This window comes from Paraphaeosphaeria sporulosa (genome assembly GCF_001642045.1).
Source record: "Paraphaeosphaeria sporulosa strain AP3s5-JAC2a unplaced genomic scaffold CC84scaffold_5, whole genome shotgun sequence".
NCBI classification, from domain to species: Eukaryota; Fungi; Ascomycota; class Dothideomycetes; order Pleosporales; family Didymosphaeriaceae; genus Paraphaeosphaeria; species Paraphaeosphaeria sporulosa.
The window spans coordinates 481,252-496,653 of NW_017253364.1; the positions used below are offsets into that span (position 1 = coordinate 481,252).

The window sequence follows — 15,402 nt, forward strand, 5'->3', positions numbered from 1 at the left end:
CTTCTCATCAACCGCGGGCTTATGTAAACGCCACCCGAGGATCCTACTGTTCCGACGGTGGCAGTCTTCCCTCGCCCGGGAACGGCAATAATCGGCATATTTATCGTCCAGATACCAAGCATTAATCTTATCGATCGTATCTATCGTGGTTTTACTTGGAATCTGGATGCGAAACTACGATCACACCGCTGGACCCTGCACCCGGACCAAAATCATGACTCGTATCGTGATTCGATCCGATTGCTTTATGCAGCGTCCAGGGTACCTTGCCCCTTAGAATCAACCGGATCTATACCTGACAGCTTTGGGCCGGCAGAAAACGATGTAAATGGTCTGGACCTCTGTCCGTGCAAGCGGATTGTAGCAGACAAAATACAGCGACTTCAATGTGCAAAAGGTATCGTCATTAAACCACTGCAGCACTTCACTCTGTACGAGTTCAACTTTGCAAAAGTCCAGGCGTAAGTTTTACGTACATGGGGTCACGCGATGAATCCTCACATCTATCGTGACTAGTTGAGGCCCCATGCGATGGTGACGACATCTTTGCGTTTTGGAGATTGTCCCGATTCTGAAGAAGAAGCGCTCTAAAACATAGTTTCTCTTTTCGCCACGCTCTCAATCGATTCTGAATGCTTCTGCGAATAGCAGAAATGCTGCCGATCAATGCATCGCGGTGAACTAAGGCCAAGATCTGGAAGGAAAGAGATGCATAATCTGCACCGCTTTGCACTAATCACTGCTCGTGCATGGGCAGATCTCGGTCTCTTCCGGTGGTGTAGTAAATAGCACATCTCGTTCATCCGTTCCCCGCTCCCCGCATCCTTGATTACACAACGTTCAGGCCTTGCAATAACATAACCGAAAACCAAAATTCATCGCCAAGCACCTTGAAACCTTGTCCTTGCGCCCAGTAGGCAGGCGATGTATGCTAGCCAATCAAAGGGAAATAGTACCTGCAAGTATCGGAAGCTAAACGCAAGTAGCGCGAGGTGACTTGCGTTTGTGAGATGGCGCAAGCTGCAAGTTTCCTGTTAGTCACAGCTGTCAAGCTGGATAAATCCAGTCGAGGAACGATCCCCAACGCCACGCTCGCTTTACGCCGCATCGGCCCATCCGAAACTGGCGCCATCACAGGGTACAAGGTTTTGACTACTGCATGTGTTTGTTTGACATATCACGCTGATTGCTTGTTATTCGTCGGACTGGTGAAAATGGAGTCGCTTCTCGCATATACCACCAGGGCTTTTTCCAGGATCTCGCGCATTTTACTACATGAGAGACGGAAGGAAGAGTAAGGTTGCAACCGAGAGTTTGGGGATTTCCCATGCGACCCTCGTTCACCCGCAGTGTCCTAACGGACCGGGGCGACGAACCTTGAATGCCATGGTCTGGGGAAGAGGGAACGTCTTCGACATAAATATGTGTGCACGGTTGCTGCTCCCTTGAGATCGGACCGATGAGGTGCTTTGCGTCGCTATGTCTTTCAGCGCAGCGCCAGTGATTACTCCAGAATACTTGGCGGCCGACAAGGGTTCCCAAATCCTTACCATAATCATTGTCTTTCCTACTTTGGCTCTTTTGATCGTGGGATTTAGATTGTACACACGGTGTGTGGTAGTGCGCAATCCATCGTACGAGGACTTGGCCATTGTATTAGCATTGGTATGCCAAAAACCTGTTCTTCAAACTCCTCCTAGATCTATATGGTTGACATTTCCTAGATCTTTAGTATTGCTACATCAATATGTCAAGGCTACCGTACGTTTCTCGTCCTGATGATCTGCCGGTATTCTAATTGCGGACAGAGGTCAAGTATGGCATGGGCAGGCACATCCAAGCTTTAACTTTGGAGGATGGTATCAAATCCTTAAAGGTAAGACTCTGCTAAACGTATGGGAAAAGCACGAGTCATAATTTAGCAACGATGTAGGCCCTCTTCGCCAGCATAATGATGTACAACTTTGGCTTGACGTTTACCAAAGCCTCGATCGTACTACAGTACATGCGCATCTCCATCGATCAAAACGTACGCAACGCCTGCTGGGTAGCGATGGGTGTCGTTGTTGCCTTGTGTGTTGAGGCCTTCTTCGCCAACGTATTCGCTTGCTCTCCGGTACCTAAGTTCTGGGATGATCGCATCCCAGGCAGGTGCATCAACAAGACAGCTATGTATTATGCCAACGCTGCCATCAGTGTTGTCACAGACGTTGCGCTTGTCATACTTCCTATCTTTATAATAAGGAAGCTGCAGCTGCGCAGACGGGAGAAGTACACGCTGGCGTTCATCCTTGGGTTGGGAGGCTTGTAAGTTCATGCAGGACGAGATATGAGTTCGAAGCTAATCATATAACAGTGCCAGTATAGCCTCTCTCCTACGCATTCACACCCTACAGAAGCTCGAAACCACCACGGACATCTCGTGGGACAATCCAGGCACAGCGACATGGTCCGTTATCGAGATGAACCTAGGCATCATCTGCGCATCATTACCTACTCTTCGCGCATTCGTCATCCAGCATTTCCCACGGGTGTTCCGATCGAGCGGGGGCTCTACACCGAATGCAAAGAGCGGGTATAAAGCGCGCGGTGGAAGTGGCGGAACTGCGGAGAGCGATGAGAGCGAACTCGTGCACATACCTGCCGGGAGACGATCTGCTGCTAACAATGTTAGTGATCCTTTTGCAGATGCGGAAAAAGGGAACGGTACGTTTTATGCAAGCGATTCGGATCAGGGAGATATGAGGAGCGAGTCTGGGAGAGCGTGAAGCTCCCTCCATGGGTCCTGAATTCGGACATTGTACATGCGATTGCGTCTGGGTAGATGCGTAGTCATGCTAGGTCAAACAATATATCATATTGCTACCAGCTCCAGCGACCTGCACCGGTAGAGATACGTGACAAAGGTAAAGAATGTAAAGGAACGAAACCAAACCTCAATGTTTTCCGACTATGAACCATGAATATCCCTCACCTGTACCAAGGTAAAGACTGCTGAATCCTCAAAATAAACCGAAAGCAAGTCGAAGTAGGAAAAGATTGTAAATATGCAAACCCCCACATGCTGCTATCGAATGGGACGTAGCCCTCGATAGTGCATGCAAGCCCTTCCATTCAAACCAGAGACTTGGTAAGCTTACACCCAAGCATCGTCGCCGGTCTTCTTCTCCCCGCTCCTATCCTGGCTCGCTTGGTGGACTTCGCAAACAACGTGGACTCCTGCGATCTCATCGGCCTTCTCGCCAGTGTATTTTTCGGCAGCCCATGCTCGCGCGATAAAAGCAGAGGGATTCGACGGCGTTTTGTCAAGAACAGGGAGACGGTCAGTATCGGTTGACATCTTATTCTGGATCGGGAGAATGGATTGATTGGTAGTACGACGGTTCAAGTTGCGACTGAAGATTGACAGCGTGTTGTTGGGCGGTTTGACCTGCTGCTGCTGTACAGTCACTAACTCCGGATTCGTGAACACAGAATGAACGACGGATCCGGTGAAAGATTCATTGCGACTTGGTTCAGAAACAGAGTCGTTCCTGCTGATCCAACTCTTCGCCTTGGTTGACCAACTGGAAGTCCACCGCTTGACGAACGTGACACCTGTCGGGGTTTGAACACCACTGCTCTCGCTCATGATGTAAAGACTGGGGAAGAGCTTGCCAAATCCGACAGAGGTGAGAATTCCTTTGTATGTATTGTGTGCATCTGTGCCGGTGCCGAAGAGTATGAAAGCGATGTATCCGGCGGCCACCTCACCCCAGCGATCCCAACGTACTACGCCGTTTGCAGGTACTTTGGTGACTGAGTTCCAATTGGGCCCATGGACACGCGACCAGCTGTAATCATCGACAATAGTGTCGGCGAGCTGGTAGAGGATGAAGAAGGAATATGGGACCAATATGATCGAGACATATAGAGCCATGAGAAAAAGTCGTACAAAGCGGGACTTGGTGGTGTTGCGGGCTGCGATTAGGTTGTGGAACTCGCGGCGATAGTGGAAAAGACGGAAGCCCAGTAAGCCTATAATGAAACTGTTAGACATGGTTGAGACCAGATCAGAATTGAGAAGAAGGAGTACTTACCCGAGTAGAAAGCTGCCACAAGAGTTGTGATGCAGCCCCAGACCCACACAATTGCGAGACTTGGCCAGCTGGAATCATAGACCGCTACGCAACCCGAGATCCCGAAGATGTAGTAACGAAACGGCTGGACAATGTAGTACGTGACCATGAGAATGATCGGGTACACCCAGCAGAAGCCGATCTCGAGAGCCTTCTCAATGAGTACACTCCGCTTGCTGGGAGCGACTGTGATATTTCGCGTATCCATGACATTGGCAAGGCGGCGCGCGATGATGGCAGTGCACGCTGCAAGGGCCACAGAAGCGCCGACTTGAACGCGAACTTCAATGTCACAAAGGCCAGAACCGTTATACCATTCCTCCATGTTGTCTCGAGGCCATATGAGCGGATTGATAGCGTTGAAGAAGTTAAGGAGTATGATCCAGAAGATGAGTGAGCCTGCGGCGATATTGCGTTGTGAAAGGTGCCAGACCATAGGGGAGATGCAGAGGATCCATGATGGGAAAGCAAGGACTGGAAGCCACACAGCTTGTGGGTACAGCGGGAAGTGGCCCTCTGCCATGTTGGAGGACATGATGGACGAGGACAAAACGAGGAGACAGTGGGCCAAAGCTTAGGATGGTGGAGTCGGAAATGCTGGCTGTTTTGAGGCGTGTCTTGGCCTATGGCATGGATATGGCACTAGAGAGTCGTATCTTTGTTCCCAGATGATGTATGAACCGTGGTATGCTTCGAAAGTGAGGGTTCGACACGTGAAAGTGGTAGACAGAGAAGATGAAGGAGACGATAAGGAGACGAAAGGGGTCGTTGGATTTAGAAATCTAGAAGTAAGGAGCGACGTGGAGTACGCATGAAGAGTACTCTATGGATGGAACAAATCAGTGTCAATAGATTTCAGCTCTCAATAAGCACTTAATAGCGAGTGGTCCCCCTTTCCGTCGTCACAGTCAGTGAAGCCATCCGAGGTGAGGGAGAGACAGTAGCACTCGCCATATTTGCCTGGAGCTTCTAAAAGCGAGGTTACTGATATGTGAGGTCAATAAGGCCCGCTTATTCACTCGCTGTGAGTGCGCGGCAGAGCGCGGCAGTGAAACGTGGGCTATTACCGTATTTGGGTCTGAATAGGAAAGTTGCCTAAATCGCAACTTGTCAATAGGAAAACGAAAGTAATCCTATTAAACATGTCTCTGATCGGGGGATTAAGCTCATCAGGCTCAGAGTTCGGTTTGGCCAGGACCGAGGTGAATTTGCTGCCCTACCCGTGTGAAGCGTGGCAGCCGCCTCGGCCGTGTACACAATTTGATGAACCTCGCAATAGCATCCAATGGACTCAATTAGCCCACCTAAGTACTCCAGCAGGACTATTGAGGCGAGAATGGCGCCCCCGCTCCTCAATCACCCCAGGCATGACCCTGTGATCTTACAATTGCAGGCGCTGCAAGTGACATTTGTTAGCTCAATATGATGGATGAGATCGCCACAGAAATAGCGGAGGTACTGCTTCCAGCCCGACAACAACGGCTGATATGTGTAGTTGGGATGTCGAAACGTTCGTGACTGTTGCGAATTGAAGTGGTATACAATTGTCCCAAAGGGGTTTGGTGACGTAACTGGAGGCGCGCTTGGCAGCAGCATTCCATCTATCCCGCCTTTCCGAGGGTGTAGCGCGGCGCACACGTTCAGCTACGTACTCATGATGGTCTATCATCGACGAGATCGTTGCTGGAGCTTCTCAGACTCCCCGACACTTCTGCCGGCCTAGTGCTCGGCCGATATTGCGCGCTGAACACTCTCGCTGGCTCGGTACGGAGAAGCCGCCTCGACGGGTCTCAACATGGCGGAAGCACCTGCCGAGCAGATACACCCTCTCCTGCGCCAGAGGATGTTGAATCGCGCAGCAACCTTCTCAGAAGGTGCACAAGCTCCACCCGCGCCTCGCCGACGTAGCTCCATCCTCTCACAGTACTCAGACACGCGACACTCTTTCCGCTCCTCCACCGACGACCTCCTACAGTCTCTGAGCAAGAATGATATGGAAAAGCTGACTACCACGGATGAGGTCTCGCTGTGGCATTCTGCACCGCTTGCTTTCGCCATTGTCCCCGCCTTTGCTGGTCTCATCTTCCAGAACGGTGGTGCCATTGTTACAGACGTACTGTTGCTGGGATTTGGGACGCTGTTCCTCAATTTGTGTGTGAGGACGCCATGGTATGTGCACGGTGCGCTATACAGGGCAATCGCTGATCGTTATCGTTGCAGGGAATGGTACCATGCCGCACAGCACACGCAGTACTTTGACTCCGACGAGCCCGAACGCGACGAGATAATCCTGGAGGAAGATGAAATTAACGGAGAGCCTATAAAAGACGAAGTGCAAGCATCCAGCCCCGCCGCTGCGGCACCACTAGACCACAAGGATCAAGCGGACCATGGCAATGCACCACCGTCAAAAGCGCAGGAGGAAGCACACATGGAACTCAGGAACAACGAGATGCTCGCCCTATTCACTTGCTTCATCGGCCCCTTACTCGGCGCCTACTTGTTGCACGCAATCCGCTCACAGCTCACTCGCCCAGCCGAGGGCCTTGTATCCAACTACAACCTCACCATCTTTGTGATGGGCGCGGAGCTTCGTCCTATCCACCATGTCATCAAGATGGTGAAAGCACGAATGCTACACCTACAGCGTGTCGTCCGCTCAGACAACAATTTCGAATACAGCAGGGCAGATATTCAAGACATCTCCACTCGTCTTGCCAATCTGGAAGCGAGAGCGACCGACTCCCCACAAAATACCGATATCGAGAGCCTGAAAATCGGAGCTACAGTGAGACAAGGAATGCAACCCCAACTCGACGCTCTAAACCGTGCGGTACGAAGATATGAAAAACGTCAGGCCGCACAGTCCATGCAGATCGAGGCACGCTTCCAGGAGCTGGATGCCCGGAATAGGGATGCGTTAGCTTTAGCTGCAGCGGCTGCTCGTACGGGACAGAGACCGGGTATGGGGACTATGTTATTCACGTGGGTTGCCAACCTCTTCTCCCTATATATTCAGACAATCTGGTCGGTGGCTACCTACCCTTATAGAACTGCAGTAGGGGTCGCTGCCCAGATCAGTAACCTCGTTACGGGTTCAGATCGTCAGCCGAGAAAGCAGATGAAAGGACAGAGTAATGTGAGTCAATATGCCCCGGTGTCGACGTCCAGGGTGCAGTCGAGAAGCGGCAGATAACGTTCTTGTACATCTAGATACCGAATACACCTAGTTCTAACATGCATTTGTGTTGCTGTATTCGTTTTGAAGTGTTTCTCAGTCTCAAATATGATTGTGTACCGATGTCGAACTAATTGACGAGGCCCACTCCATGCGAACTACACACAGCCATCCAACTATTGCAAACATTCCCCAGAACGTGACAACACTGTTCACATTGAGCCACGGACATCTACGTTGAAGCTCTAGACATGATCGCGCGTGTTTGAGGTACAACGTTGGAACAAAGGACTCTCACGCACTAAGCTCAGTCACGCGACAGCTCCTCAGCAATGCGCGCATGGTGACGACAAGCGTCGTGCGGGGTAAGCTCAGCTCGAGGAACGATGAGCAGTCACTGAAACACATCACAGGCAGCATAAGGCAAAAGGGTTGTCGTGAAGCATGTCTGATTCATTTTCGTATCGTGACGGATGTCCACATGGCAGATGCACCATTCAAAGGCAAGCTCGAAAGCGAGCCGGTGTTAGAGCGTACACCTGAGGCAGTTCAAATAAACTCCCAAAGTCCTCAACAGGCGATTGACCAGCTTCCCATGTAATCCCTCAATCCAGCACAAACGCAATCTGCCCGATTGACCAAGAAGTTGCTCGCGAGTCGACCGCATGACGTAGCCGGGATGGCGGGTGTTCCGGGTGCGGCTGGGAGATTGCTGGCTGAGAGTCGTTCATTGTTTGATGTTTGGCGATTGAAGTGACGGGAGCTGAGATCGAGGGGCGAGTAGTTTATTTGCTGCACATATTGTTAGTGACTGCTGCCGGGGGATTGTACGAAAGGTAACCTACGAGCGAGCCCTAGTCTTCCTCCTCTTACGCTTGAGACGTCGCACGCGCTTCTTCCTCCATTTGGCTCTCATCTTGTCGGCTAAGTGAACTTGAAGTGTCGTTAGTAGTTATCCTCGAGCGGGGTAACGGCAGCTCCAACAGCGACAATGAAGCTGCGTCGGTGCAATGTGCAACAAGCGAGCTCAATTGAGCTTCATGAAGCTGCAGCAGAGTAGTGATTGAAAGCTTACCTTAGTTTTGAGATGAGTGTCGTGGGTTGAGGAGAGAGGGGAGCTTGAAGCGAGCACAAAGACTATGTGCGCGAGCGGCATTCGCTTAATATGCGCTAAACCAATATAAGCCTACGCGCTTGGCGCCTTCCGGTACGTCACGCGCCGGCAGCGACATCCGACTATGCTTCAGCCCTATCACCACATTGAGCATGGTGACGTGGGAATGACAATGGCAGACGCTGTGGTGGGATTCTTTGAGATACGGATCGCTGGCGAGGATACCCCTGGTGAGTGCATCGTTCTCCAGACTCGTCCTTCTGCCATTCGACGCGTTCCTGACGCGTTCAGCAACCCAAGATCTTATCGACATACATGGAAATGAGCAGTTCTACCTCGGGAGAAATCCAGCTCTCTGGTGAGAGCAGTGATGACTCGGGGTGAATTGCTCAAATTCTAATATCTGATCAGCGAGCGACACTGGCCTGACCGCACCATTTCCAATAAGCACCTCCGCATCCATTGCATCTTATACGATGAGTTCGGCAATGGCGGAGTCCCACCACTAGTTTATGCGACCGACGTGTCAAGTAATGGGACCTTTCTTACGAAGTATAATGCAGCATACGCGAACTCGCGAGCCAGTCAATCCGTTCTGATGACTCGCAAGCACGGCGCATTCTTGCTCGACGACAGAGACGAGCTTCGCATTTCCGAATCAGTCATACTGGTCTATCATGATATGGAGCCCAACTCCAGTTTCTCACTGACTCCCACTCAGAAGGATGAGGTGCCAAGATTCGCGTTACGTTACTCGATTACCCGCCGCCTTCTTGGTAAAGGTGGGTTCGGGAAGGTCGTAGTTGCGATCCACCAGAAGTCACAGCGACAACTGGCTTGCAAAGTGATAAACTTGAAAGAGTTCTATCCAGAAGAAGTCATGCATGATCTGCGACTACCTACCTGCGAGGAGACCCAACCAAGTATTGCGTGTGGGTCCAGGAAGCGCTGGCCAAGCAAGGTCACTCGATGTTTTCGCGAATTTCGAATTCTCGAAGACCTATCCCACCCGAACATTATCAGCGTCGAAAAAGTCTTTTGGAGTCCGAACACCATCTACCTGTTCCAAGAATTGATCAGTGGAGGGGATCTGTTCTCGTATATGGAGCGGAAAGGGGGCGCATTGAACTCCATCGACGCGGCTGTAATTGTTCTCCAGATCCTCAAGGCGGTCAATTATCTGCATGATCGCGACATCGTTCATCGGGATCTCAAACCAGACAACATACTCCTGACGTATCCCGAAGACGGAGCACGTATCGTCATTACTGACTTCGGGAATGCCAGAGTTCTGCCAAAGTCGACTGGAAATGACCGCCGACGCATGTTTACCAAGACTGGAACCATCGAATATATTGCACCTGAAATCTATGAAATGAACAAGACATGCCCAAAGGGCTCGGGATACTCTAAAGCAGTAGATATGTGGTCGATCGGCGTGATCACAGCAAATCTACTGTCCAACGAAGCTCTCTTCGGTGCTCCTTGTTATGAGCCGGAACCTCACAATTACACTCTAAAGCTTGCGGCCAAATGCGATCTCAGCGTTATCGATAATGATGACCACCCTGCCTGGAGTAAAGTGAGCGACAAACCGAAAGAATTTGTCAAGAAACTGCTCATGCTACGGGAGACAGATCGAATGACGGTGAAGCAGGCGCTTGCGCATCGCTGGTTCACGAATCCTTATCTGGCCGAAGAGTTCGAAGCTTTGTACGCGCGCTCCATAAGGGATTGGCAGCCTAGACGTAAGGTTTCCAAGCTCGTCGAGCCTATTGCCGCGCCAACTCCGAACCTAGGACTAGGTTCCCAGATACATTCTCATTACTTTCAACAGCCCTCCCTTCCGGTTTCTCTCCGGGAGGTTCGAGAGCGCTTTACGGGATCGCAAGACTGGAACTTGAGCGTTGTATACCCTCCTTCTGAGGGAGAGTCTGTCAAAGCAGAGCACGAAGAGGCTCAGTACGAGGGACCCAGCCGTTACGAACAGTACTCCTTCGAGCTCGGCACACGATCTGGCCACGAGCACGCAAGTAAATCATTCAACAACTCGATGAATCAGCTTTCGCTCGATCCCGGTGAGTTGTCCGTGCATGTGCGCTACACGTGTGCTGCCTGCATATGCTTACTGAATGATGATGTCTAGACCCCTCAGCGTCAGGTATGTATTCCAATGATGTGTCAGCGTCCAACGGCCGCAAGCAACAAATCGACCCGGCTGAGCGTCGCGAGGATAACACAATGGATTCTCTCATCACTTTCGGAATAACGCTGCAGAACCACGATAGTCCTTTTGATTCGTCGGTGCCATACCCGCCCCTCACTCAACAACATTCGCCGAATACTGATGGGCAGAAGCAAAGCTTGTCTCCAAGTCCAAGCAGCTCTATCGTCTACGAGACTCCCATTCGCGACTCACACTTGCAAGGCCTAGCATGTTACCAGGAAATTTTCAGCAATGTAAATATGGTCGATCACCAAGACGAAGACGCTAATGTGCACAAACGGCGGAAGCTGACTCAAGCTCGCCTCTAGCTGGATTGATCTATCAGCTTTTGATCTCAGACTAATGTACAGTGCCACTGATTTGATATGCTAACGGACGGGGACTCATTACAGATCTGTACAGACGTGTATACTTATACCATGTCGTTGGTGTGAACTACCTGCGCTATCGGACTAACACTCTTGCTACGGGATGTCGTCGCCGTGATAATACTGGTGCTGGGAACGCAATCATCTATGCATGGAGATCATGCAGTCGGCACCGGGATACAAATTCATCAATGTTTCTTGTCCGCCCTTTCCCGACCGCCCTTGCAAGCATACTTCGGCATCTATACTACTGTGCGCGGGATAAAGAAGAATATGGAAGTCACGTTGTAACGTCGAGTGCCAATACAAGAATGGCTGGAAACCATGTTTCTTTGTAATATTGATTGATTGTCCTGTATGTGATATCATAAAGTAGCTGACAGGTCTTCTTCTAGACCTGTGAGCGTGACACGATTCCCCAGCCTAACGCCGTAAATGTAGTAAGACATCTTATGAGAATGCCTAAAAAGCCTGTATTCGGCCAGGCCTGACGATAGGAAATTGGGGGATAATCGCTGCAACAAACCTTTGAGCAGAAACACACTTCGCTTATGAATGGATAACCTGCCACTGACAGAGCAGGCTCGTTGATACTGGTGACTGGCTGGCTTTTGGCATCATCGATGCCTTACGCTTCTCCGAACAGGCGCGCAGTGATATCGCCCATGTACGCCTCTTCGAGCTCGTAGTCCTCGCCACCGTTACGGTCGATACCGACGTATTCGAACGCGGAGACGACGGCCTCAACGTCGAAACCCATGGCGACGAAGCGGTCTACAAGATCTTTGTTATAGCCGTGGTACCTGTTTCCTGTCAGTATTCACTAGAGAGTTCAGTGTATAAGACGACATACGCAGCAAGCGCGACTTTGGCTTCATTTGCCTTGGCGTCCTGCGACTTCTTCCGAAGAGACTCTGCCGTGGCACCGCCGCTACCCTCGGCGACCTCCCTCTTCGGAGCGCCAGCGTACTTGACGGCCCACTCGCGGGCGACGTGTTCGAACTCGGAAGGGTTACGTATGAGCATGCTGGCTACCTCATGATCTTGCGGGTCCTTGGGTTCTGGTGTGCTGAGGAGGGACTGGAGGGAGATGAGGGCGGACTTAATGGTAAGGACCGGCGACCACTGTGTGCTGAGAGTGTCGAGGCAAATGGCGCCCTTCTGCAGGTTAGCGACGACCACACATGCGATAGTCTCGCCAACAGCTTACCGTTACCGAGCTGACGTTGGGATGCCAGATCTTGGTCTCGAAGCGCATGTTCGGTGGCCGGAACGGATAGTCGCTGGCAATCTTGATGTCTACATGGTATGTGCCGCCCTCGTACGGTGTGTCCGGTGGCCCAGGGAATGAGCCACGAAGATGTGTGAGGTCATCGCCGGCACCTGCGGGCTCAGCAGTGATTTGTGAGAGCTTATCGTTCTGGATCTCTGCGAGCTCCTTTGCAATGCGCCGCGCTCGATTGGACGACATGGCGTGTGTTGGACGAGGCAGGTATATTGTTGCAGTGGGCTTTGAGCAATGGGAGTGAGCGATAAAGTACGGTGGATTCGGCCGGAAAAGTAGGCAGCAGGGTGGAAGTCGGCTCGGTGTAGCACCTTGGTAGTCAGCCTAAGGCTGTGATCGCCGTGGCTGTGAGTGAGTCAGGCACCAAGTCGGAGGTGAATCTACGGCAGTCTTTGAATAGGTTAGGGAGTAGTATTACTTACGAGAGTAGCTGCGATCGTTATATCACGGCCAGCTCGAGGTAAAGTGCACCGGACGGGAGCTCTGATTCACGGCGGGGTTGCGGGCGGGCACAAGCTGCAAAGTAATAGTCGCGTGGGGAGGGCGAGCGAGCACTCGAGAGAAGAAGTAGTGTCTATACCACGTCTGAAGAATTCAGAGAGTTGGCAACGGTCTCTGACGTGTCTGGCGTCCAGTGGAGAAGGTACCGTTGGGGAAGTGGCGTACATGGGCACGTGACACCGCTTGGACGCCGTCTGCAGCTCTCGGAATCAGCGCGCAACGCCGCCAGCATCAACATTACAAACACACACCCACGACCATCGCCCGCACACCGACGACCTGCGCCGTCGCTCTTTTTCGCAGGACACATTTCGTTTATACCATAGGATACACGCCGAATCGCACACTCTCGCTGAGCCAGTGTCATGGTAAGCTCGTCTCCCGCGAAATGCCCCGGGGGGCGATACTGATAGCGTGCAGGGTAACCAGCAGTCCAGCGGCGCTGGAGGAGGCCCCGGCGGCGACGACAAGAATAAGAAGGACAAGGTTCGTTGATATCAGCAGCCCATTAAAAATCCCCGCATCTCGAATGCATGACGTTGCCTCGCTGCCTCGGACGTGACTGACACTCGCATTACAGAAGGACAAGCCCAAGTACGAGCCCCCACCGCAACCCACCACCCGCATCGGCAGGAAGAAGAAGAAGGCTGCCGGACCGAGCGCCGCCGCGAAGCTCCCTGCCGTCTACCCCACCGCGCGATGCAAGCTGAGATATCTACGGATGCAGCGCATCCACGATCACCTATTGCTCGAGGAAGAGTACGTCGAGAACCAGGAGCGTCTGCGGAAGGCCAAGGCAGCGGCAAGCTCCAACCAGCCCGTCAACGTCAACGCAGAGGGCGATGACCGCAACGCAGATGAGAGGTCACGGGTAGACGACATGCGAGGCAGCCCGATGGGTGTCGGCAACCTGGAGGAGCTCATCGACGACGACCACGCTATCGTTTCCAGCGCAACCGGCCCCGAATACTACGTTTCCATCATGTCGTTCGTCGATAAGGATCTTCTGGAGCCTGGAGCAAGCATCTTATTGCACCACAAGTCCGTGTCCGTGGTTGGTGTGTTGACTGATGATGCGGATCCGCTTGTCTCGGTCATGAAGCTGGACAAGGCACCCACAGAGTCGTATGCAGATATTGGGGGTCTGGAGCAACAAATCCAGGAAGTCCGCGAGGCGGTAGAGCTCCCCTTGCTCCATCCCGAGCTATACGAAGAGATGGGCATCAAGCCACCGAAGGGTGTCATCTTGTACGGAGCACCAGGAACCGGAAAAACGCTGCTCGCCAAAGCCGTTGCCAATCAGACCAGCGCGACGTTCCTGCGCATTGTTGGCAGCGAGTTGATCCAGAAGTACCTTGGAGACGGACCCCGGCTTGTACGACAGCTCTTCACGGTCGCAGCGGAGAATGCGCCCTCAATTGTCTTCATTGACGAAATCGATGCCATCGGTACGAAGCGATATGAGTCAACATCCGGAGGTGAACGTGAAATCCAGCGCACTATGTTGGAGTTGCTCAACCAACTCGACGGTTTTGATGACCGCGGCGATGTCAAGGTCATCATGGCGACCAACAAGATCGACACCCTGGACCCCGCGCTGATTCGTCCTGGTCGTATTGACAGGAAGATTCTGTTCGAGAACCCTGATCGTACGTCATACCCGTCGTACCCCAAAGTTCATTGCTAATGCCTTTTGTAGAATCGACCAAGAAGAAGATTTTTACTCTGCACACATCCAAGATGTCTCTCAACGAAGACGTTGATCTCGATGAATTTATCAACCAGAAGGATGACCTCTCCGGTGCCGACATCAAGGCCATCTGCTCCGAAGCTGGTCTGATGGCGCTGCGTGAGCGGAGAATGCGCGTCAACATGGAGGATTTCCGCACTGCGAGAGAGCGCGTGCTCAAGACAAAGACCGAGGGTGAGCCAGAAGGCTTGTATTTGTAGACCTGGGTTGGACTTCTGGACGTGTACAAGTACCCTAGACAATGCTTGGTCACCAGCGTCTACCTACTACACGGTAGGCTGATAATTCTCTCATAATATGATCATGCGTACCAACATACTCTCATCTGCTACACTATTGACTTCCTCTGCCCGTAATCATACACTAGCTACCGTGGGCTCATTTGTCGCGACCTCTCTGATCTACGCACACAAGTTCACGAGCTTTAAAGACATCCTTGTTCACCAAAGAGTTAGAGCAGAGCTAGTGTCTAATCGCACTACAACCAAGGGCCTCCGTTCCGGCTCGTTGCCCTTCACACAGGCCAGCAAGTCCTTCCCTAACCAGGACTGCAGCAAGCCGATGTGGACGCGAATTTCAATATTTAACATCTCGGCCGGATGCGTTTGCGGACTATTTCTTCGAGTCTGTTTGTCTTCTAGACTCACTCCGTCAGTTCTCTTACTTTCTCACCGCCAACATCAGCTAGCGTGCGCTCTGGCAGCCACTGGTTACATATAAACCCCTTTCCACTCAGCGCTCTGACGCTGACCGCCACAGTTCTACTCGATAAAAACTCGCAGCCGGCATAAGTACCTCCTGTAAATCACCCCGGGCACACTTTCTCGTGTCCAAGAAGTAACAAGTATACAGCCCGGCGGA

At 51.9% G+C, this 15,402-nt stretch overlaps 7 protein-coding genes across 7 annotated transcripts; 4 read left to right on the forward strand and 3 right to left on the reverse strand.

Annotated features, from left to right (window-relative positions):
• Positions 1-1,530: 1,530 nt before the first annotated feature.
• CC84DRAFT_1067354 (uncharacterized protein) lies at positions 1,531-2,543 on the forward strand (the record flags this gene model as incomplete). Its single annotated transcript, XM_018173641.1, has 5 exons — positions 1,531-1,665; positions 1,725-1,761; positions 1,809-1,876; positions 1,934-2,307; positions 2,357-2,543. Coding segments are annotated over 5 exons (801 nt in total), but the record flags the coding sequence as incomplete, so codon positions are not given.
• Positions 2,544-3,136: 593 nt separating this feature from the next.
• Positions 3,137-4,641, reverse strand: CC84DRAFT_1195944 (STE3-domain-containing protein; the record flags this gene model as incomplete). Its single annotated transcript, XM_018181425.1, has 2 exons — positions 3,137-4,017; positions 4,080-4,641. The coding sequence occupies 2 exons, from the start codon at positions 4,639-4,641 to the stop codon at positions 3,137-3,139; spliced, it is 1,443 nt and encodes a 480-aa protein (XP_018035888.1).
• A 1,092-nt stretch (positions 4,642-5,733) lies between these two features.
• CC84DRAFT_1144956 (uncharacterized protein) lies at positions 5,734-7,355 on the forward strand. Its single transcript, XM_018176484.1, has 2 exons — positions 5,734-6,287; positions 6,339-7,355. Exons 1-2 carry the CDS (start codon positions 5,914-5,916, stop codon positions 7,312-7,314), a joined length of 1,350 nt encoding a protein of 449 aa, XP_018035889.1. The 5' UTR covers positions 5,734-5,913; the 3' UTR covers positions 7,315-7,355.
• A 1,535-nt stretch (positions 7,356-8,890) lies between these two features.
• CC84DRAFT_724484 (Pkinase-domain-containing protein) lies at positions 8,891-10,868 on the forward strand. The gene is made up of 3 exons (XM_018187184.1): positions 8,891-10,488; positions 10,557-10,571; positions 10,643-10,868. The coding sequence occupies exons 1-3, from the start codon at positions 9,009-9,011 to the stop codon at positions 10,645-10,647; spliced, it is 1,500 nt and encodes a 499-aa protein (XP_018035890.1). The 5' UTR covers positions 8,891-9,008; the 3' UTR covers positions 10,648-10,868.
• Positions 10,869-11,331: 463 nt separating this feature from the next.
• Positions 11,332-12,911, reverse strand: CC84DRAFT_1258953 (uncharacterized protein). The gene is made up of 4 exons (XM_018184867.1): positions 12,713-12,911; positions 12,216-12,635; positions 11,859-12,163; positions 11,332-11,808 (listed from the first exon to the last, which is right to left on the reverse strand). Exons 2-4 carry the CDS (start codon positions 12,474-12,476, stop codon positions 11,634-11,636), a joined length of 741 nt encoding a protein of 246 aa, XP_018035891.1. The 5' UTR covers positions 12,477-12,635; positions 12,713-12,911; the 3' UTR covers positions 11,332-11,633.
• Positions 12,632-13,269, reverse strand: CC84DRAFT_724515 (uncharacterized protein). The gene is made up of 3 exons (XM_018187186.1): positions 13,230-13,269; positions 12,713-13,139; positions 12,632-12,635 (listed from the first exon to the last, which is right to left on the reverse strand). Exon 2 carries the CDS (start codon positions 13,099-13,101, stop codon positions 12,865-12,867), a length of 237 nt encoding a protein of 78 aa, XP_018035892.1. The 5' UTR covers positions 13,102-13,139; positions 13,230-13,269; the 3' UTR covers positions 12,632-12,635; positions 12,713-12,864.
• CC84DRAFT_1118763 (26S protease-like protein regulatory subunit 4) lies at positions 12,912-14,856 on the forward strand. The gene is made up of 4 exons (XM_018175532.1): positions 12,912-13,159; positions 13,212-13,277; positions 13,372-14,440; positions 14,491-14,856. Exons 1-4 carry the CDS (start codon positions 13,157-13,159, stop codon positions 14,739-14,741), a joined length of 1,389 nt encoding a protein of 462 aa, XP_018035893.1. The 5' UTR covers positions 12,912-13,156; the 3' UTR covers positions 14,742-14,856.
• The last annotated feature ends 546 nt before the right edge of the window (positions 14,857-15,402 follow it).

Bases quoted from the DNA above. Each gene is read 5' to 3' on its own strand.
- CC84DRAFT_1144956 (XM_018176484.1), top strand. From the start codon at position 5,914: ATGGCGGAAGCACCTGCCGAGCAGATACACCCTCTCCTGCGCCAGAGG. The intron at 6,288-6,338 runs GTATGTGCACGG...TTATCGTTGCAG, and splicing joins TTGTGTGTGAGGACGCCATG to GGAATGGTACCATGCCGCAC.
- CC84DRAFT_724484 (XM_018187184.1), top strand. From the start codon at position 9,009: ATGACTCGCAAGCACGGCGCATTCTTGCTCGACGACAGAGACGAGCTT.
- CC84DRAFT_1258953 (XM_018184867.1), bottom strand. From the start codon at position 12,476: ATGTCGTCCAATCGAGCGCGGCGCATTGCAAAGGAGCTCGCAGAGATC. The intron at 12,164-12,215 runs GTAAGCTGTTGG...AACCTGCAGAAG, and splicing joins CCAACGTCAGCTCGGTAACG to GGCGCCATTTGCCTCGACAC. The intron at 11,809-11,858 runs GTATGTCGTCTT...GACAGGAAACAG, and splicing joins GCCAAAGTCGCGCTTGCTGC to GTACCACGGCTATAACAAAG.
- CC84DRAFT_724515 (XM_018187186.1), bottom strand. From the start codon at position 13,101: ATGTGTCCTGCGAAAAAGAGCGACGGCGCAGGTCGTCGGTGTGCGGGC.
- CC84DRAFT_1118763 (XM_018175532.1), top strand. The intron at 13,278-13,371 runs GTTCGTTGATAT...CTCGCATTACAG, and splicing joins ACAAGAATAAGAAGGACAAG to AAGGACAAGCCCAAGTACGA. The intron at 14,441-14,490 runs GTACGTCATACC...TGCCTTTTGTAG, and splicing joins TCTGTTCGAGAACCCTGATC to AATCGACCAAGAAGAAGATT.